The 22,762-nt window shown below is 39.6% G+C and overlaps 1 protein-coding gene across 2 annotated transcripts in view; it reads right to left on the bottom strand.

Annotated features, from left to right (window-relative positions):
- LOC106902556 (complement C4-like) overlaps positions 1-22,762 on the bottom strand; it is a 60,411-nt gene that overhangs the window by 2,474 nt on the left and 35,175 nt on the right. For both annotated transcript variants that reach the window (XM_014966142.1, XM_014966143.1), the window contains exons 19-40: positions 21,804-21,915; positions 21,508-21,578; positions 20,443-20,582; positions 19,111-19,323; positions 17,814-17,865; positions 17,207-17,287; positions 15,934-16,137; positions 14,257-14,332; positions 13,678-13,834; positions 12,030-12,125; positions 11,535-11,703; positions 10,310-10,476; positions 9,708-9,875; positions 9,033-9,092; positions 8,463-8,556; positions 7,626-7,791; positions 5,902-5,989; positions 5,218-5,292; positions 4,090-4,198; positions 3,026-3,115; positions 2,557-2,649; positions 1,721-1,804 (exon numbers count right to left, since the gene is read on the bottom strand). In XM_014966142.1, coding sequence (XP_014821628.1) covers positions 1,721-1,804; positions 2,557-2,649; positions 3,026-3,115; positions 4,090-4,198; positions 5,218-5,292; positions 5,902-5,989; positions 7,626-7,791; positions 8,463-8,556; positions 9,033-9,092; positions 9,708-9,875; positions 10,310-10,476; positions 11,535-11,703; positions 12,030-12,125; positions 13,678-13,834; positions 14,257-14,332; positions 15,934-16,137; positions 17,207-17,287; positions 17,814-17,865; positions 19,111-19,323; positions 20,443-20,582; positions 21,508-21,578; positions 21,804-21,915 — 2,565 coding nt within the window. The remainder of the gene's footprint in view (positions 1-1,720; positions 1,805-2,556; positions 2,650-3,025; positions 3,116-4,089; positions 4,199-5,217; positions 5,293-5,901; positions 5,990-7,625; positions 7,792-8,462; positions 8,557-9,032; positions 9,093-9,707; positions 9,876-10,309; positions 10,477-11,534; positions 11,704-12,029; positions 12,126-13,677; positions 13,835-14,256; positions 14,333-15,933; positions 16,138-17,206; positions 17,288-17,813; positions 17,866-19,110; positions 19,324-20,442; positions 20,583-21,507; positions 21,579-21,803; positions 21,916-22,762) is intronic.

Genomic DNA, 22,762 nt, shown 5'->3' on the forward strand with positions numbered 1-22,762 from the left:
GCATAACTGCGGTGTACATTGTGGTGACAAATTAAACATTAAACCAGCTTAAATTACAGGTAAGACACCACAGTCTTCCTAACAGTTAACAGAAGTTTGTGCACTTCTGCTCCATAAACTATTGTATTACAAGTACAGAAAGTCTAGTATTCAAAATGAAACTCTAACAATATATGAAAACCTGAAGTGGAATATTTTAACACTAACAAGGTTTCAGATAATTTGATGTAGAGTGCTAATTTTGCGGCAAAATAGCCACAGAAAATATAAAAGATATTCTAGTTCAGTCATGAACTGTTTGGGATGCAACATCTTGCTTTTTGTTTATCATCATGTTTTCGTGCCTCTTAGCCTTTCCCAAAACATCTGCCGATGCTCATAAGCTGCATCATACAGTGCAAATCAAAGGGGCTTCTAAATGCATGAAAAAGAAGGAGGTGGGAATGGGAGAAGTCATCTTTTCCCTTCAACTTCTCATTCAAAAGATATTTCTCTCAGCTGCCATGAAATAAAATCTTTCCAGTGCTTGCCTGCGAGCTGTGAGTACAAGTTGCATTTAGGCCCAGAGCTTTAAATACTTTTGATCCTGTAGATTTTCTGGAGGGATTAATGAAATTTTCCATCGTGGTACTGTAATCTCCCATAGCCAGAGTTTGATCACTAGGCACATTATCATTTCCCTGCATATGGAAAGCCCTGGGTGTGACAGATGCTCTCTCTGGATTCACAAAGTGTGGACCTGATTTCCTGACAGGGACTATACATTGGGCACAGATCACAAGTTGTGTGCCATAAATACTGGGTCACATTGCCTGTCCCCTGGGCAAAGATCGAGGGAGTGAGTTAATTATTCTGTTCCAGGCAGGGAAGATTTCAGAACCTTTAAAGTTGCTTTTTACAGGCAATCTGTGGCTGCCAAACTCAAAACTGACAACCACATGATACCACAGTGGCTGAAGTCTGAGATATCATCTGACAGCCTCTCCAGAAATTATTTTGAAGAATATCAGTGTTCATTGATGATAAAGTTCACATGGGGACAGCTGGGATGGAGGCCTAAAAAAGGAGATTTTCTGAGAGCAGTGCAAATCTTTACACTGCATCAAAAGAAATAGAAAGGCTTCTTTGTTGTTACTGCGATTATTAAATTGAAGATCTAGAAGTTTTCCTGTGTTCACTGACTTCAGGCAAATCATTGTGGACAGGTCTTAGCCTGTTCTGCAGGGGTTGCAAGTGCTAAATAATTAATTGAGTAACAAGCACTTAAAATCTTCATCCAATATGAAAATAGAGGTCAGTGGATATGTCTGCTGTAGAAAAATGTGGATCAACAACAGCAGTTTATAAAGTGAATTAGTATATGTAGAAGACCCAATATCCACACTATGCATGTTTTTGGAGGATTTATCTCCAGTTTGGAGCCATGGGCCGAATGCAGCTGGACTCTGTTTTCTGGTTTAGTTTCATGTGAAATCATTGAAGCTCCTGTGCCTTAGGACTGCTGCACAACATGAACCAAAGCAACCTGCCCCTGAGCTGAACAGAAGAGTGAGGCAGCTGCACCAAAGAAATCAGTCTTCTTGCAAACTTAGCGTATAAGTATACCTGACCCTACTTTCTACACCAAGAGAAGGCATCTGCGTGCCTCATACTGGCTAACATTTAATCAACCTGATTTTCCTACAGGTGAATGAAAGGAGCCAAACATTTTGATACTTACTGGCTTTAAAGATTCTGTGGATTTTGGCCTCATAGTAATTAAAAACATTCTTCTGTGTACTATTGAGGACCTCCACTTCGTACACTGCAACAGACAACAACAGTGTGAGGTTAGATGGAAACATGAAATTGCATCCAAAAACTGAAAAATAGGTATGCTTTTACCAGATGTCTATACAGACACTTGTGTGCTATCTATTTGCGAAACATGGGGTGTGAAAGACAACAGGATAGTAATTCTGTATGCCTAATATTCTTTTAGAAAGTCAGGTGTTAATCAACAACCTTTAGATTTGTATTTCTTTTGTGTATTTTTTTAAAAGAAGCTCCTATATGATTAGGTTTTCACATTTTTCCTGTCCTTCTGTTAGCATGTAATTAAAGTGGCTGATCCAGTTGTCCTTCAGTAGCTCTTACAACTTTCTATCCAAAGAAGAGGCCAGAAAGGCAAATTAACACAGGAGAAAATATTCATCTAGCTCCGCAGGAGGAGCTGCTGAGCTATGGCATGTCATGCAAAGCCTGCTCTTTTTCTCCATGCTGTAACATTATGGATGCAGGTGATGGTGGTGCTCACACCATGGGTCTCTTCTAAACCATGTAATGTAATGTTGTCCTTGTTTCCTTTCCCCAGCATCCCACTGCATCTTTCTGAGGTCTTTACTTTACTTTTCCCTTTCACCCCCCTGATGACTTCGTTTCATCTCCTCGGCCTCTAGGCCAGATACAGAAAGCCTACTCATTTCAGGAAATGTCTGGGCATATAAACCCACAAATTTATCCCTATTAAAAAGAACTATGTTTACACTAAATTGAAAGTTGTCTTTTGTGCCCTACCATAATCAGCAATAGGGTGGTAGCAGGCAAAACTGAAGCGTGTGGTTTGTTTCATGGCTTTACCGAAAGTTGATCTTTGTTTTGGGCAGGGACCTAGAATGAAGAAAATAAATTATACATCTCTTTCTGTAGACATGGTTATTTAGATAGATATAGTTTACACATACTCATTCACTCAACATTATAACAGAGAATAAAATAAAATAGCAGATCAACTTTCTTAGAGGAGTGGTGGAGGAGTTTTACATATGTATGAGCATGTACATATATTATATATATATAGCATTCAACTATCAAATCAGTCCTAGATATCTTAAAAATAGTTTTTCAATTTAGTAACAAATATATTAGGGAATGTTTTGTGTACTGAGTTATGCATTAAGATAATTGTGATTGTCCTCTCTGGGCTTAACAATTCTCATGTTAATAGTTCACAGAAGTAACTATCTTCTTTTAGACCATTCCTTACCTTCTGCACACTGGCAAACATTGCCCTGGCACAACTTTGAAAGCATGGCACTGTGCTTGGGGGCACTGTAGAACACACTGCACTTTCTGTCTGTGGAGAAGAAACAAAATGATTTGTCTCAGAGAGCTCAGGTGGAAAAGCGTATACAGCAGAAACTACATTTGTAGCCCAACTTTTCCCTGGTCCAGAGAAATCAGAGCACTAAGGGGTTAGATGCTCATCAGGAGTCTACAAAGATCTGTAGCCTGGGCACCATACAGGCATCACCTCGCCTTTCAGCTGAGCAACAACCTGGGCTGCTGCTTCTGGGATATGTTTTTGTGGGTTGGTTTGTGGTTTGTTTTTTGGTTTTTTGTTGAGTTTGGGTTTTGTGTTCATTTGGTGCTTTTTAAAAAATTTGTAGTCTTCCTTTTTTGTTTGTTTTTGTTTCATCTGAAAAGCATCTATCTTAAAAGCATCTTTAAACCATGGAGCTACAGTGAGCATTGCACTGTTTCAGAAGAAGGAGGTAGGATCACCAATAGTTAGTGATTTAAACCTAATGTAAAAAACTGTCTTGGATCCCTCAGTTACACACAATGTAGAGATTTGACCTAATTTTCAAATAATGTCTATGTAACTCTGGCAAATGGGGGTGGTTTGCATTTAACCTTTGAGTGGGGGATGAGACTGGTTCCCCCAGCAAGCAGAACACATATGCCAAACCTCTAAGGTTGCTATCTTAGATGCATAGAGAAACAGCCTGACCAAAAAGATAATGTGAGTGGAACGTTCTTAAAAGCACCATGAGAAAGAGGAACTCAGGAAACCTGATTTAAAAATCCATGAGTGTAAAAGTTTGTCTTTTCAGTCCATTTGTGATAATGGGCCCTTCCTGAGAGGATCTCTATTTAGATGATCCTAAGCCATGGTAGCAGAAGACAGTATTCGAGTCAGGTTATTTTAACACTTGACGAAATCAAGTGGTTTCACACACTACATCAAAACCACCTTTCTCTAGACTGAAGTTTGTTCTTCAGGGTCTCTCTTTCAGACAGTATCATATCATTTTTCTGTGCCCTTACCAGGGTTGTAAAAGTCATAAAGGATGGCATTTGCTGGCTGAACCAAGCCCATGGGGTTGATTTGCTTTGCCCCGAATGATATACAATCTGGGTCTGGTCCACTTGGGAGCTGGAGGAAAAAGGAACAATAGTTATGACGAGCAAACTAGTTCTTTCCCAGTCAGTTCCTTATTCATTTGTGCCTGTAGCAGCTGTTGCATGTTTATTTCTGATGGCATAGGTGAGTTAATCCCAATAGCTGTAGCCTCAACTTGAAGAAGGTATTTCCTTCCATGATTTCATTGGGAGATTTAGTGGGTGAGCTAAGTCTGGTAAAGGTAGTTTTGTGAGATGTGTGCAGGCCTTCTCTGCCTGAAACTGTCTGACCCAGATTCAAATCATCACTACTTTGGGATTTACTTTCCAGCTTTTGCCTAAAGCCACCCTGCACAGGAGTAACGGGTGTAATACGTGTTCACAACTTATCCTGTACCAGTGGCTGCCAGTATAAACACCTTCCTTAGTAAAATGCTAAGGTCAGGAACAGCTTTTGACCTATGTTAAATATCTGGAACAGTCATAGCAGCAATAAAACTTACATTTTTTCATTTATCTATTGTCTTACATTTTAAAAAATCATTGCCCTCTGTGTGGGACCCCCCTGCTTTGGCTGCAGAGGTGAAGCCACTGAAGTGGGTGTAGGGTGGAGTCATTATCCAAAATATGGGGTTACGTACACAGAAATTAGGGGGTTCTGATGTTTATATTTTTTGTCACTATGTGGATCTTGATCCAGAAACACTTTACTTTACATGCAAGGTGTCCATGTGGAATTTACATGACCACCAGTTAACACTTTATTAGTCTCAAATGAAAAGCATCTATATTGACTAAAGAGGATTTCTCTTATTTTGGAGGGGCAAAGCTCAAGTCTCAAACATGGACTACATCTCCTGGAACATAGAAAGGTAGAGGATGAAGGTGCATGTTTCCCTTCTTCTCCTCCTTCACCCTCTTTCAACTGAGCTGTTCAATAATATAATTGTTGACAAATTTTGTTGACAAAAACCAACAATGATTAGGTTTAAATAGAAGCCTATATATGCTATCTGAAATGGCAGAGGTTGGAAAATCATAGGGTTTGCTTACCTCACCAAAGTAGAGCAAAACCTTTCCTTCTTTGTACTCGTAGTGCTGAATGTACTGGTCTGAAGACACCACCAACTGCAGGAAAACAAACAAACAAACAAACAAATCAGAGCAAAACCCTAGCATAACAGGAAATCCTTTGCTAAGCACCCTCCACGCTTTATTCTGCCCTCTTTCCTCCTCCCTAAAGGACACAGTCCCTGAGAGCATGAACCTTGGACAAACAGCCCCCAACCGAGTAGGCTCTAGAACCCAAAACCCAGTAGCCACCTTTGCAGATCACTGTGCCCCATCTCCCTGTCACTGTGCCCTGACGGCAACAGCTTCTGAAAGATTTGCTTGCCTTCCCCCCTGCAAGCACAGGCCATGCTATCCTGGCATGTCGAGGAACAACAGAGCCAGTGGGGACAGCAATATATGTTAAGGACAGGCATGTATTTAAGTGTCCTGCTGAGCCTTGCCTGAATTTCTATTACAAGGGATTAAGACTGAACTTTGTTCACCACTAGCTTTTAATTTCTTGCACATTTTTAGTGAATATTTTATCGAAGCAAGAATAATGAAAACATATCTATCCCAAAATCTGTTTTCCCTTTTTTATGTTGTGGGCTTTAGAAAGATTTCAAAAGAAAAATTTCTTATAGAAAGGTCTATAAAAGATTGCACAGAAAAATGTGTTTTAACCTGCTCAAGATCCTTTGTGTCAGGCTCCAAGCCACTCAGCAGAGAGAGATCAACCAGGGACATCTTTGGTGAATTGGGACCTGTGGACCTTTATAAGGGAGACTGTCAGCAGTGAACATCTGCACTGAACAACCAGCTTGCTTTGAAGTTTGGCTCTTCAGGCTTGCTAATGGTGAAACAATACATTCCACTCTGTTTAACTTTCCTAAGTGGATTTTAATTTGAAAATTAGCTGCCTACCTCATTAAGAGTCATGAAGAAAAAATAGTCATCTAAACTACTCAAATGTTCATCCAAAACCCAGGTGTCTTGCCTGACCTTGTCATCTAGGCTTTCTTTATGGCTGATAGACAGAAAAAATCACCTTCAAAGGACAGTTTACCATGCCATAAAAGCAATATTGAAGACAAGGAAGGTAAACAGCACTGACAAGATGTCTATTCTCTATTGCCTGGAGAGGAAAATAGTTTATCCAAATTCTTCATGGATAGAGTCAAATTTACATCACCTTTGCTGTCCAAGGCAAAAATCCTCATTATTCTAACTATCCATTAGTTATACAGATTGGACTTCCAATCTTTTCTGCTTTCACCTCCTCAGAAATCGGGTAGTTGTGTCACTTGGAAAATGAAGTTCTGCATTCACAGAGGGTGCCTTGCCATAAGATATTCTACACATCCTTAGTGATACTTCAGAAACTTTAATTTGGCACTCTCCTTTCCCCATAAGGCATGTACCATGGTGCAGGGAAGAAGTTGAGTGCCTTCATTTTTTTCTCCCGTGTCTTAACTACAACAAAGGGAGCTTCATATTATTGTTTAATCCTCATTTTAACACTCAGCAGTGTCCTGCAGGATAGTGGATCTGATAGTTGATAAATGTTACATGGCATGGTGTTTCAGCCTGCACACAGTTCACCGAATACATGTTTAACTAGGGAGAGTGAAGCTTGCGAATTAGGGTAACTCCAGTCCACCCCTGCCATTGTTCATACCACTGTCTAGGAGGAGAGGGGGGAAAAAGCCATTTTCCCTGAAGCTTTGTCAAAAGTCAGTGGAAAAGCTAAATTCTGCTGGGGACCAAAACCTGTTTCTGCCACCTTGCACATCTCTAGAAGGGGAACTCAGGACAGCCACCACTTTGTGCTTCTGCAACCCTTGACAGACTGCGAAGGGGAACAAAAGCAGATGTTTCAGTGTTATTCTGCATGGGATAAGTTCTTTCTCAGTAGCTCTTCCCTTGCCTACTTCTTGGTTGCCACAACAGGATATCCCTTCTGCCTCCTCTCCTCTCCCAAATAGCAATAGACATCTTTTATTTTTTATGAGGCCAGTGTCACCACAAAGGAAGTAACAGCATCTCTCCAGAAAGCAAGGAAACTTTGTAAATGTGTTATTACTGTACTCCAATTGTATCTACTTTATCTAATAAAAGACTTCTTTCAAATGATTAGCCAGCCAAGTGCTTTAGGGTCTCCCCAGAATTTGATGGGGCAGAATATGCAATGGACATTTGAGGTCTATGTAAACTCTCTAAACCAAATACATTGTGTGGAAACATTTCCTCCTGCCATGAGAGAGAGGATGCAGGCTCACCACCTATGGATACTCACAGAAGATCACCAGGCTGGATGACGACCTTGTGGGTATGAAGAGTGTGATCAAGAAGAATTGCAAACAAAAATGAATGCATTTTGTAATGAAGAGCTGATTTTGCAGGCCTACCTGACGCAGATTTTGTACTGCAGTGATTCTCTTTTACTGGCAGAAATCACATCCCTTTTCCTTCTGCTGTGGATATCAAACCACTCTATTTCAGACAGTGGCTCATAGTCAGTGTCTTCTGCAGCAAGCACATCCTCATAATCATAATTGTCGTCAGAGTATGCTTCTGGAAGTGACAGACACAATCAGCCATGCACAAATTTGACTGAGTACCTGGTACTTTGGCTGCATTTTGTATAATGAAAAATACCAGAGGGCAGTCATGCCATCTCTATGGGTTTTATAAAAAAGTCTGCTGCATGCCATCTCAGTAGTTCTAATTCATTCAGAGTTAAAATTTTAGGGATTATTCCAGTAGGAATAACCAACAGATCTAGTTAAAAGTGGGTTTAAGCTATGCATAAATATGTAGGGGACAATCCCAGTCTCCAAAAGTTAGCTATTCAAACAGAAAAACAAATACAGACATGGGTAGATAGGATGGTGAATACACAATTCACGGGATGGAAAACACAGTCTTGTTCATATGAAAAACCTATGACATATCTGCCCCAAAGAATTTTTAAAGCGATGTGGTAGGTCCCTTATAAGCCAGGGAACTGAGCTGGGATTTCCCCTCGTAGCAGCCAGGAGCACTGTGAAGGGAGTTTACCTTGCTCTCCTCCCAATAACAAAGAAGGGTCACTAATAGTACCTAGGCAGAGTTCAGAGGCCTCTACTCTTTCCTTCTTTCATTCAGTTATTCCCACTTTCCGAGGCTGGAAAGCCATTAAGTATCATTAGCAGCTGGCCAAATGTGTCACCTTTGAGACCCCAACCACTTCCCTTTTCACTCACCAGACTGCTTAATGTTCCCTTCCATTTCCACCGTCAAAATCAAATCATTACATGTGTTGTTCTTCAGTTCAGAAGACCAGTACACTTTTAATATCTAAGATGAATACACAGGCAGCAAACCACAAAAAAAAAAAAAAAAAAAAATCATTTAAATGACAAGGGATTTACTTGTTCAGGACTTCAGCAAATGCTGGACATGGGAGTGTGGAGAGAAACACTGATCTCCCAGAGGCATGGACCACTCTCAGAGGACTGTCGTGGGGATAAGCAGGAGACGTCCTATGTAAAACTGACAAGTGGTGTGAGACCTTTGAGATAACTCTCCATTCTCAGCCACAAAGGAGTCTTTCAAACTCCAGCTGCCTCCGTCAGCTTTGACATTTCATGGAGTTAACAAAATTAAAAACAGGAAAAATTGACTGCCCATCAGGGCAGTCTGTAGCCCCCTAATTTTAGAAATTTGGGGGTAGAAACACAAAGGATGAAGCCATGGCAGGTAATCTCTCACTGTTTTCAAAAAAGAATTAAAAGAAGTCCAGATGGACTCTTAATTTCTGATTTACAGCTTACACTCATTGTCCCATTTCCTCTTCCTTGTACAGACACTTCAAGTTTTCTCCCAAGTTCAAACTGCAAACCAAGGCAAAAAAAAAAAAAAAGAAAGAAAAAGAAAAAAAAAAGAAAATTAATCTATGCTCATCATTTGATCTATTGTTTTCCTGTGATCTTGATGGTCTATGCCTTTTCTCCTTAGTACTGGGGTAGGGAAAAGCTTAACTATGGAAGAAGTTATGAGACCTCAAGTCTCATCAGAGTTATAATGTGCTGGGCTGGTGCATCTTACTCTGTCATTCTGGTGCCCAGGAGACATATTTTCCCAAATTCATTCTCTCCTCTGTAGCCTGAATTTGACATTTTCACAGTCCCAACACACTAAATATCACAATATTCCCCTTCTTCCTCATTCCCTAGTACGGCTTGGGCTTCTGGCTCTTCTTTGCTACTGGGGGAGATTCATGTCACCAAAATCCTTGAAGAGGCAGGAAGGGGCCTCTAAAGTGGGCTGCTAAGCATCTGTTCAATTTTTTTCTTTAAAAAGATTATGCTATTTTACAGATTAAATTATTAAAAAATATTATAAACCAGCTACATCATGATTGTTTAACACAAGAAAACCTAGGCCAGATGATCTAACGTTTCTCCTGTTTGAGGGAAAGAAGCTTGAAACAATGGATGGTTATGTACCTCTAGCTGCTTCTGAATCGCTTCATCAAAGCCAGTCAGAGTAATACTGGAGACTTTTTGTCTTCCAGGTGTTCCCAGATGTACTGTCAGGTTGGCAGCACCCTGTGTTTCTGTCTTCTGTGTCTGTATGCTGTACGCTGACATTGCTTCTAGGGCCACCACTGTGTCCTAGGTGAGAAAGAAATGCAGAAAACCTAGTGACTATGCCAGGTTATTTCAACAATATGTAAGATGACATGGTCAGTCAGCTGGACCTATTCTTCAGTTTTAATGGTTTTTGCTGCTTTGAAGTTCTCCTGTATCTCTCTATTCCTACCTGCACAGACTACTTGTTTGATTTCCCAGCTTCTCTTAGCAGTAAAATTCTAAAACCACTGAAGTTCTGACCCTCGATTACCATGTCTGCATAAAGACAAAGAATCTTTGCTGGCTTATAACCATTTTATTTTGGCCCATTTTTTATTAATGAGCCAAAATTTTTAGTGCTTCATATACTAAAGATTAGCTGTTAGAACGTTTTCAAAACTAAATGAAAAAGTCCTTATGGGGTTTGTGTTTTCTTCCCTTCCCCTGAAACTCCACCCAGACTGATGGTCAGGCACCTGTGTAGAGCAGTACCCTCCACCGTAGTTCCTTCTTTCCGTCAGCCACGTAGCAATAGGCCTTGCGTACTCCATGTCTTTCAGGAGCAACGTTTGAAGCAATGCATAGGCAGTGGTTTCCACTGAGACTGCATCGTTGCCATTTCCCCAGTAGCGCTGCTGCTTTGCTGCAAGAATAACTCAGTCAAGATTCCCCTTGGTAAAGGCATTTGCCAAAAATGACTATTGTCCTATACAGGTGGTATTTCATGTCATAGCACTGAGGAGCCACAAAACACAGATGCCGTCATGAGAGCAACAAATCAGTTGGGAAGCAGAGATTATGGAAAAGGAAAACCACAATTTTCAATTTTGTACTTATCCAACCATCACAGTCTAATGATCACATTGAACAGTGATGTCCATCTGATGGAGTGGTAGCCTTGTGTCTGGTGGTTCCTGAGAGCTAATAGTATTAATTATGCCCGTAAGTCCAGTCTTGATGAAGGAGAAGCATATCCCTTACACTTAAACTGTGGCTATTAAACCATAATGTATTGACTGAATGAATTGGGAGAAATTAATAGTGTTGCAGTACAGCAACACAACCAGTTAACTCAGCATTAATCACAGGCACACGCTGTGTGGGGAAGAGGTGACATTCACTTGGAGGTGGAACAAAGCACTCACAACTGGTGTGGGGCTTTGAAAGCAGGTGGGTTGGAACAGACATCTTCCCTCTTAATCACAAATCCAGCCTGGACTACTGCCATATGTAACTGTTTATTCCTATTTACTCATCAAAAGTTTCTTCTTTCTCAGCTGGCTTGACGTTTTGGGTTTTTTTAAATGCACTTTAGGGATGTGGAAACTTTGGTAGGCAGCAAGGGAAGAAGAAAAGGAAAATAAAGATTTACCATGGTTTTGTTCCAATCCCAGTATTAGATATGATCATGATTGAAACTTCACAATGTTAAGTTGTTACTTTATAGTGATATTAATTATACAAATCACATATTACAATTTCAACACTGAAATATCTAATTATGTAATTTAAATAAAGCTTATTTTAATATATTAAGTATATTAAGTATAATAATTAAGTATATTACACATATATACACATTTCTATAAAATTAAATGTTCTTCATTTACTTGAATTTGTTTTGTTCCTATAAGAATGCTCAGAGTGCTTTAATTAGGAAAAGTGCTTTCTAGCTGAATTGTTAAGAATGGTTACTAGTACCTGCGTCAAAAACAGAACAGCCCCTTAATTTTTCTTTCACAAACTGGGCTTCTTCACCATCAGACTGCACAAGTGTCAGAGCATAAGCAGTGATGGCCGTAGAATAGCAGTTAGTATTTCCTGAAAGTTGATTTTTCATGTAAGCCACTGCTTTTCTAATCACTTGTACCTGTGAAAACAGAACGGACCCATTTGAAAAGGTCATTCAGGCTTACTAACTGTTACTTCTGATGAGAGTACTAGGAAATTAGAATATTTCATGGTAGTCATTTTTGAGACAATTTGAATAATGTTTGCTTAGTGATTATAACCATTGATGATGGACTGCATAGCTTGAAACACCTTGTTGTACATTAGGCCATGGCGTCTTTTCTACCCACCACGGATATAAGTAGACTTTAACCTCCTGATTTGCAGTACTTTAAGATAGTAGGGTGGACATGCCATATAGTGCAATAGCCTTCATACTTAAAGATAAATGGTCAGGCTTCCTACCACATCAGGTGACTCGTAGGCCTGTAGACTCTGTTGCAATGCTATAGTCACAAAGGCTGTCAAAGCCAAATCCTCTTCTGCTGACCCAATGCCACCCTGAAAGAAGAAAAATGAAAAGTTAAATGTACATTTACATGCTTATGATTAAATTTAGAAAATCACTTTTCATGAAGTCAAGCATCTTCTTGTCAAACCATCTGACCACAGACCACGTAGTTTTACCCTTAAATTTTGCTCAATAACTTCTGTTCACCTAAAGTATATTTTATACAATGGCTGCCAGTTTGCATTAAACAATGTTAAGAGATTAGGAACTTCAGCTGGTAATCAAATATTTAATTATTTAACTTATAGTTAAAAATCTACAATTTCTCATTGGAATATTCATGGCTTCAATTTCCAAGCACTAGTGGGTTTTTCTTTTTCTTTTTCTCTGCTACTCCCTATAAATTAAAGAGCCCTCTAACACCCAGAACTTTTCTCCTATCAAGGTATTTATACACCATTATTAGACCATTTCTTATTCCTCTTCTTGATAAAATAAACACAGTGCCCTCTTTAGATTTTTTTTTTTCTGAAGTTCTGCATTTTCATTCCTGTTCTTCTTTGTGATACTTTTGCCTTTGACTACAACCGTCAACAACCTCTGGCAACAGCCTTCTCTTTCCCTTGGCCCCAGATGTTTATCCTTAGGAGAAGGGCAGGTTATTTGCTTGGAAAGACTTAAGTCTTTGTACAAAATTATCATGCACAGCTCCTGAAGCAAATGTAAATAGAAGATAAGTATCTCAGCATGAACACAAGTCTAAAAACTTCTGGCCAGTTCTTGAGCTGTTTGGATTTGGTGGTTTTTTTTCTCCAAACAGTGCTACATCAACTGTGGAACTGACTTGGAGGGCAAAAGCCTCACTAATGAGATCATTAATAAATAATTAAATCATTAAAGCATAGGTCATTAATAAAATTAATACTTTTTTGGTATAAAATAACTACAAAGATATCTGCATTTTCAATGAATTTTGGAAGATGCGCATTATTTTCATATCCTAGATGAATGGAGAGCGTAACAATGTCGTGTTTCTGGACACTTACAGGGGATGTGTAGATTAACACATCTAATTGGAAATTCTGATTAGGCATAAAATTATTTACTTTTTTTCCAGTATGGGAGTGGTTAAATACTGAAACAGGTTACCCAGAGAGACTGTAGGTACTCAAGACTCAGCTGGCCCTGTGTACTCTGATTTAACTAGACCTGTTCTTAGTAGGGGTTGGTCTAGACGACCAGTGGAGTTCCCTTCAAAACTAAATTGTGATTCTATGGCTCCATTGTTTTTGGCAATAAAAGACATAAATTTTTACCAAGCATGAAGATCTCAGAATTAATTTTCAAAGTGCTCTAGAGGCATAGGTCAACTGCAAGATTATCTAAGACTGGAACAAAAGATAAAGGTGGTGAAGTGCTAGCTATGCATCTCTGACATAACAGACCTTTTAACAAATTCATTTTACCTTACAAATTTTGTACTTCCATTGCAGATTTATTTTCTTTAGATACATTTTTTGTTACTCAACAGCTTACAATATACCTTTCAACCCCTAGCAGCCCTAAATATTCAACAGATTCCTCTAAATATAGATGACTTACCTGCATAGTCCTGTCCAATACTGGGTGATGGTCGTGGAATGAATTGTCTGCCTTCTGTTGATTAACCAAGTAGGAAATGGAGTTGCGTATGTGACTGTCTTGGATACTAATGTATTCTCTGCACCTTGTGAGCACTTTAACAATGAATGCAGTTAACCTGCACAAAAGAAAATGTTTCCAACTTGTGCTGATGTATATTTATAGAAGAGCATATTGACAGGAAGAGAAACATACTCATTTTGTACATAGATTTAATTCAATACAGTGCACTCACTGGAACCTAGTGAGTTATCATTTGATGTCAGAGCGAACATTTCTGCTCTGTGGCAAATGTGAAATCATCAGTGGCTCAGTATAAATCTCCCTCACCAAGGACTACACCTGCTCAGAGACTTACGTGGCTGACTATCTGTGACACAAGTATAAAGGCAACACCATGCTCACCAGATTTTGAAAATCCATCCCCCTCCTCATCGCCCCTGAAAAACATCTGATACATCAAATGATAATAGAGGTATTTGGGGAAAAAGCCCAACAAACCAACTAAAAAAACCACCAAATCCTGAAAAATACACTTACCATACACTACTGGGTGTTTTTTTAAATGCTCCATAGGAGCCATCCTCCTTTTGGAACTCAAGCACTCTAGTATAACCTGCATGAACAGGACAGCATATAACTGTTCAGAGAGTACACATATTTCTTGGACATTTTCATACATTTCTTATATTAACATGGACACATTCAATATTTTTTAGTGGAAGAGTTCGTGGAGGTGTTAATTGGTACATTAAAGAGGAAATGACTGGGTCAGCAGGCCTTTGACACAGAAAAAGTGCTAGACTTAGAAGATGCTCTGTCTTGTTTGACTTAGTTGAGCTATGAGAATAACTTTAAAACTGCAGGTATCTATAGCTACAAAACATTTTATGTGTAGTAAATCTTGGGAAACTTATTTCCCGTTACTGACAACTTTTCAAGCTGTTGACTTTATAGTGCATGGAATCAAGAAATATAAACACATCATCTCTTGGGTCAGACATAGGCTTAGAAATCATGAGTTGTGGCCTCTGATCTTGACTGCTATTACCTTGATAAAGTCTGTATCATAACCACAAAACTAATTTTCTACCCCAGTGAACTTCAATAAGAATCAATAAAAGCTTAATATAGGGACTAATGCTGTTGTTAATACCAAATACTCATCAGCAGGATCTCATGCCACTTTAGGCAATCCTAGATAAATCTTGGATGATCTAAGGCAATCTTAAACAAATAGGCAAAGACTGTTAGCATGTTTTTAATCTCTATTTATACCCTTATTTTTTAATGATGAAACATGCGTCACTTTGTCTGAAGATCATAAAGCACTGTATTGCTTTATGCAGTATGCACACCAGTACAGTTAGAAAGATCAGCTGTACCTGCTACAATACTGATAACTGAGACTGATAACTGAGACTGGTAACTGATACTCTTGGGGTCTGCATTAGTACTTGTGAGCTGGAACATCTCCACTTCCATGTGCAGTGGTCCTGGCTTTGCTGTGCTTTTAACGCCAGCTTTGGATCACGTTTTGGAATGGGCTCTTCAAGAAGCACCCTTGCCGCTGTCCTCTCCTTAAGGAAACTCCCTCCCTCAGTTGGTCCAAGGCTGTTGGTCCAAGGCTCATTCGAGCTCATGTAATGAATACAGGAGTGTGGAAGAGAAAGTGTCAAGAGCATGATTACCATTGGGAGTTTCCTTAGTGATACTCCTCTTGCCAACTACAGACATCTGCAGCAGAGATGTCTATAACCCAGCTGGTTATCCTAAGCACTCACTCTCTATGATGCATGGGGAGAAATCAGTATTTTTAGGACATGATTCATCTGGATCTATTTTGCACATCTCTGTTAGTGGGAAATTATAAACTGGTCTTTCCTGTCCATTTACTCAGAGAAGAATTGAAATTGATCATCTCAGATTTTACTTTCTGCTTCTAAATTAGGCAAGAGAGAGGGTGGACTCTGAATGTCAGTTCTGTGCGATGTTAGATGTAGGCAATTAGTCACCTAAATCTTCCTCACCAGTTCTGTTTCTCCTGTCTGTCTGCAGATTGTCAGAGGCATTTCTGCGTGCTGTGTTGAAGAAAACCCTTGCTCCTTTGGCAAGCAGCAATGGTTAGTGTGCAATGCAAAGGAATAACAATGACCCTGGTTGGTCTCAGGGGTTTTTTTGGTTGGTTGGTTTGGGGGTTTTTTTTGCTTTGCCTACCTTTTTCAATCATGCTAATGGCTTCCTCCTTCTTTTGAGGATCAAAGTTTATCCATTGCTCACTGGCTTCCAAGTACTCAATAGCGTAGACTGTAGGGGCCATTCTCACCATTGTTTGCTCTGCACAGCCTGTGGGCACCCTAATAAGTTTCTCAACTCCAGTGAGACTAAGACAGTTTTCAACAGGCTCATCCATAATATTCCCTGTTGTAAAAAAAACACAAGCCATAATACACACTGTATTTAAAGCTGGCTGGTGTAACATGAAGAAAGGTGATACTAACTATAGGTTGACACTCCAGCATGGCCTGACGCTTCTCATTATTAAACGCTGTTTTCAGCTACTTAAGACTTTGCAGAGCTGGGGAAGAACAAGGATGAGGTGCCAGGCCCTGGGAAAGCTGACAAGGGTGGCTGAGACTGTGAAGGAGCATGGAGGAGAAAGAGTCCTGAGGCTACTGGAGGCAGGGAAGCAAGGGAAGGGGGAAAGACTGGTGCTTCAGGTTCAGGCTTGAAAAGTCTTGCCAAACCAGATCTGATCCTCCCACAGGGGGCAAAAAGATTGTGCCTTAACCATGACAAGCATTTTGTGCAGAGTTTTTTTTTTTTTTTTTTAACTCTCTGCAATTTTCTCATTAGTAGAATTGAAACATCCCCATACTTTAGAATAGGGATTTGAAATGGCAGCCAATAGTCTTTGTGTCAAGATTGTATCATTTAAGATTTTCTGGGAAAAACCCCATTTTTATCATTAATAAGAGTACTTGCTAGTAGATGTTTTTAAATATGTATGCAGGAGTGTGTATATATATGCATATGATTAATTGATTAAATAAATATATGATCGTACTAATCTTCTCTTTAAAGAACAGAACATTCCAGAACTCATACATCAGAGTCTGGCATCCTTATTTCTGAAGACTGAAGCAGATTTCTACTGACCTATATGCAGTGTGGGGTTATTAGAGAAGGTGAACCCTTCCCTTCTCTCCTGGCCTTCCCATAAAGTTACCTGGGGCACAGTGGGGCAGGATGGGATGCATAAAACTATTATATCCAATACAAGTGAGAAGGAGTAATTAGAAAGAGGAAAAGTACTAGATCAGCCTTGGGGCTCTCTTTGTTTTATGGCCTGGGCACACAGCACAGATCATTTAAGTCATGGCAGAAAAACTAGAAAGGAATGGAGACTCGATGTTCAGGAATGAACAGCACAAAGGGGCATGTCTCTTGTCACCTATAGAGAAATTATTGACAAAAAAATTAAATTTACCTTTCAAGCTAACAAACACGTGACTATCAGAACCCGGTACCATATTGGATGGTCTGTTCAGTTCCACTGTATGGGACTTTACTGTAAATAAATAGTAAATAGAGATCTAGATGCTGACTCTTTAAACATAAAAACATACAGTGCAATTTTAGAATGTGCTTTTCATCAAGCATCTCACAGTTGGTGGCAATTACGACAGAAATGTGATCTTAGAAACTGTAAGTGGAAATTTATGAAAAGAAATGCATTTATCTTTCTTAAATTGATTTAATTTTCAGCCATTAGCAATATTTTTTGGATTGAAATGAGGCTTGTTTTTAATACCTTTTAAGGCCCATTGGTAAATGAAATAGATGTCTACTTAATATTTAAAGAATGTTACCTTGAAATAAAGAAGTAATACAAATCAATTCTAAACATTTAGAATGAAATTATTTTTCTTTCCTGAGTCTTTTGATATGTATTGCATGAAGAGATTTATGACAAGTTTTGATCAACCAAAGCAACATTTGTACATTAAGAAGTACGTCACTGCACCCATCAGATATTTACAGCCCCTGTCTCTACCCCAAACCTCATCTGTATCTAATTCTTTTGTGCAACTTACAGTCACTGTTGATGCAAATGGTCTTTTCTTCTCTCTGTAAAATACCTTCAGCCTGTACAATTGAGGAAAGAAAAGTCAAAACTTTTGCAAGCACCCGCACCTGAAATTAAGCTGCATGAAAGTCACCGTCTCCGCCCTTGAACTAGACCAGCGGAGGGCGGAAATAAATTATTTTGGAGTGAGATTTCTCTCCGGGTAAAACCAAAGCTTCAAATCAGAATTTCGGTCTCACAATTGAAATGCTAATATTATTGACATATTTCCCTGGATGAAATTCCTTTCACCAAAACAACACAGAAAAATTAAACCTCAAATTTATTCACAGCCTTGTGAGCTATGCAAGTCAAGTTCACAGGTGGTCTCACTTTTATAAACCTTTCATATATGAAATCCCCCAAGTTCTGACTTCATTTTGTTGGTAAAATTTAAACTCTTTTCCTTTTTATTTCCACACATCCTACTTCCTACAATTTCTATTTTAATAAAGCTCTTTTTACAGACACTTTTAGTGTTTTGGTATAGCATTGAACTCTGAGACTGTGTCTATCTCTAGAAAAGTTATGACCTGTAACAACAACATCTTATCTGTACCTACATGGCTATCCTCTGACAGTAATGGTGCAAGGATTCAGATTTTGCACTTTTTGTGTGGGTTGAAAATGGCCCTCAGTGAGCTACTTAAATACTGTAATTAATCTCTGCTGGTCAGTGTTGACTGTTGAAAAGTTATCTTTTCTAAAAGACTTGCCCTTTTCATCATTTTGAAAGAGAACTAAGGTATTAAATAATCATTACAATATCTTTTGTTTGCCTGTGTTTTACCTTTACAATTTAAGATTGAAGATCCATTAACTAGAAGGAATAAAATAGGATTTAACTTCATGACTAGCAGAGAGTATTTCCTTCTCAAAATATTACTAGATGGCCATCTTCAATCTTGGCTTCATAAGGAAAAAAGAATTTTTATAAATGACGATGAAGCAGGTGGAAGTTAAAGATTATGAGATGGGCACTGACTGCATGAAGAAAGTTGTTGTTATGTCATGGGTAGAAGGATGCTTTTTTGCCATAAAGAACATTTTTTTCCGTATGCACTACACACAAGCCTACCACAGGGTTAAATTTCTTCCCCATGCTGTAGCTCAATCCTTGCTGAGAAACAGGTTTCTTGAGATTGCTTCCAGCCTTATGTTTCTAGGATTTCACTCCCTCTAGAAGAGCTCCACACTCAGCGGTTATTCTATTTGAGGAGAAGCACATACTTGTGAAGTGTCTGCCCTCAACTAGTTATACCTACCACAACCTTGAGGTTCTTCCTAATGCTATCAGTGTGCCCAGAAATGCTGTCAAAGGCAGTAATAGTAATTGGAATTTCTCCCACAATCAGAGGGACAACTGAGAAGTAGACTGGTGTTGCAGAGTTTCCCTTTGCCACCAGCATCAGCTGAACATTCTTCTGCGTTGCCTCTGCAGTGCACAGCCCCTTCACTGCCTCCATTATCACTGTCACCTGCGGGGACAAGGCAATGCCTGTGATCAGGATTAGTGCACCACCACACAGGAAAAATATTCCAGCTCCACTATGTCTAGATAAGAATGAGAAATGAGAAGCAGGTATAACAGGAGACTAGCTTTTGCTTAAAAAAAATAAATCAATGCAGACATTTTGCAAGACAGAAAGCGATTTTCACTTTGCTCCCCTGAACTTACTATTGTCCATTTATAAAATGGGAAAAAAATTTTCGGCAAGAAATGATCAGTTGCTGGCATAGTTTCTCCAAAGAGTTTGTGGGGTCTCACTCCTTGGAGATATTCAATATTTGACTAGACAAGGCCCCAAACTGAACCTGCTCTGAGCAGCAGGTTTGTCTAGAGAGCTCTGGAGGTCCCTTCCAACTTAACTTGTTCTATGACCTTATGGTCTGTTAACATTCATCTACATTGACGAGGGCTGTGAAGGTAAATCAGCTAGTATTGCTTCATTACAGTGAATTTGCAATATAGTTTTGGCCTATCCCTGAACTACAGGGAGGTAAGAAGGATAGTACATTTTTATACATCCCAGTTCTATACCGTTCAACACAGTTCAGAAGATGCTAGTCAAGCAAAGATGGCTGAGAGATGGGAAGAGATGAAAAAAAACAGAGTATCAGCCTGAAGATGGTGGAGGGCCTAAGCCCAGTGACAACTGTGGACGTATATGGAGCTGGATTGGTGTCACATGCAGACAAAAAGTGGCTTTGCATTGCACGCACAATGAATTTTGTTGCTAACATACTGGATTGTGGGCTTATAATTTACATCTGTATCTTGTGTACCTGCTTTATCAGCAGCTGGATGTCGTCCAGACTGGCAGGCAGCAAAAAAGTAGCTGGCTACTTCAATGAAGCAGGAGAAGACAAACCCAAGGACAATGAATTTGGCTGCGTAATACGGTAAATAAAATCTGTTTTATATGGTAAAATTGATTAACAAGCAGAAGTGGCTCCTGTCCTTGGGGAGACTTTCAAAATGAGAGGGTGATGTCTGGGCTGTAGGAAGGTGGCTGGGTCATCTCTATTAAATTATTACATAGCTATGTATCTACCTAGCCAGATGTGTATAGCACAGCAGTTGATGGTAATACTACCTGGAGATCGCTGGGCAGATAATTGTAAACCACTGCTTTTATTTCTAGTTGTTCGTGTCGTCTGACTGAGTATGGTAATCTCAGGGATACAAAAAAGTCTTTGAAAACTGCAAAGCTGTGGGGGTCAGCTATGCAAAATCCTGGGATGAGAAAAAAACAGAGTTGAGAATTATACACTTAACATGAGCCGATAAAAAGTTAAACGCCTAATCAAAACTCGTTGCCTGGGCTCCCCTGAGGTCAAGAGCAGGAGAGGAAGACAGGCATCTCCAGGGAGCATTTCAACTCATCTGTAATAGAGACCTATCTCGGGAGTGAATAATTTGCCCTCTGAAGTCACTGCCATGGTATTCGATAGGTAAGATTTGGCAGGAGTGTTTGTAGATTTTGTGAGTGAAATGTGGCCCAGCTTTCCTGCAAAAGCCGTGTTTAAAATATAATGATCTTTCCTCACTTTCTGTAAATAAACTCCATGTTTGTCACTGTACCCTTGGATGAGCCTCCTTTTCCAAAGGGGAGTGGACAATACCAGGTGGACCCTTTGTCCCTCCTGCATGGTCCTGGTTAACCCCCAGAAATCCCCAGGGAGCAGCACCTGGGAACCTGGGCTCTCTGGTATCCAGCTCTTACTGACCCTCTGCTAGTCTCCTGGAGCTCTTGTCTTCTCTGGCTTTCCAGAGACCAAAGATTTTCATGCTTCTCCGAGACAACCAGAATGTGCTCCCAGAAATATTCAAATAACTGCTAGCTTTCTTGTGGCCACCTGGCCACGTGGAAGTTAAAGTGAGGTGGATTCTAGAATTGAAAGAATGTGGTACAGATTTGATTGCATAATGCATCCTCCTTCAGAGACCATCACATCATTTTTATTGATATCTATCTCTTAAATTCTAGCTGGGCATAAATGTGGCATAAGAGAGAGGACTAAATGCTGTGATCAAAACACTTTGTGTTTTTCAGTGCATACTGTCTCACTCTGTGAACATAAAATTGTATCTCTGTTTTAAAAAATAATTCTCTATTCATCCATACAAAGAAACCCAATAAAATGCACAATACTTATACCTTTTTGGGGAGATATGCTTATTGCCTGAACTTCCCAGGTAGTTATAGAGTCAGGAGCAAAGTTTACTACACTAAAAAACAGAAAATAAAACATATTAAGAAGGATGTATAAAACATAAATACAGTAATTTGCTGAAGTTTGAATATTGCAAGGGAAAAATATTTCATCACTTGTGGATACAAAGCACTTGCAAATATTCTGAAGTCTTTTGTATCAGAAAACACATAAAGCTGATATCTATATACATTTTACTGTACTTATTTAGAGATTTTCACCTAGTCAGATAATACAGTACCTATGGTTTCCAGGGTTTTTCACTTCTTCAAAATTCCACCACCAGCTCTCAGGAAAATAAGTGCGCAAGGTGACAGAGGTATGATCAAAAACTTCTTCTTGGTCATCATAGTCTGTAAAACAAGAGTGGGATTTCTGTTCTGAAGTCTTTGGCTGCTGACCTGCTCCCCTGTCTTGCAGGGAGTCAATTTGCCAGAGAGAAAGCAGCATGAAAAGCACTCGTGATGAAAAGACTTCATCTGGGTTTCATCTTGTGCATTAAAAATAAAATGCCAGAAAAAGAGAAGAAAAGACCAAAATTTATCATTGAACAAAAGGATAAATCTTCTTTCCAAGTTCAACAACTATACTGCGTCCAGCAAGAAAAGATTCCCTTTTAAAAATGAGTAAAAAAGGTGTTTCCACCCTCCAATATTTGTGACAGGGCATGAAAGGGAAGGTCTGAGAATAATGGTAACATTATACTTTGAATATGTCTTTTTTTCAGTATGTGTTCTTTTGTGTGTGTGTAACATGAGCTTCTGTGTGATCAGAGATGGGCTTGGGGGGGGAAGAAAGGAAGAAAGAGGCAAAATTGTCCCTGGATGAAGTGGCTTCTTCTCATCAGGTACTGTTCTGGTGGTACTCGAGTGTTACAATAATAGTACCACTAATAAAACAGTCATGAACCTGAGATCACTCAGAGCCCTGAACAGAGACATCTACCCCCTTCTCTGCTCCCCATTTGCAGCCTCCCAGGGTGCGGGCAGGAGCCAACAGCTTCTCCATAAGGGCTGCACTGGGTCCAAAGGGGACTAAAGCAATTCCTTTTCTCACCCCAAGAAGCTATCCTGTCCCAGTCCCACTTCCACAGAGCACAGTTGTGAAGATGCAGCTCTCTGTGGGTGCCGCACTATACTAGGGCTCACTGAAATGGTGCTGGGAAAACTTCCCCCCTGGCCCCACAGCTTTAAATGTCCA

Source organism: Calidris pugnax, unplaced genomic scaffold, assembly GCF_001431845.1.
Source record: "Calidris pugnax isolate Ruff unplaced genomic scaffold, ASM143184v1 scaffold20, whole genome shotgun sequence".
NCBI lineage: Eukaryota > Metazoa > Chordata > Aves > Charadriiformes > Scolopacidae > Calidris > Calidris pugnax.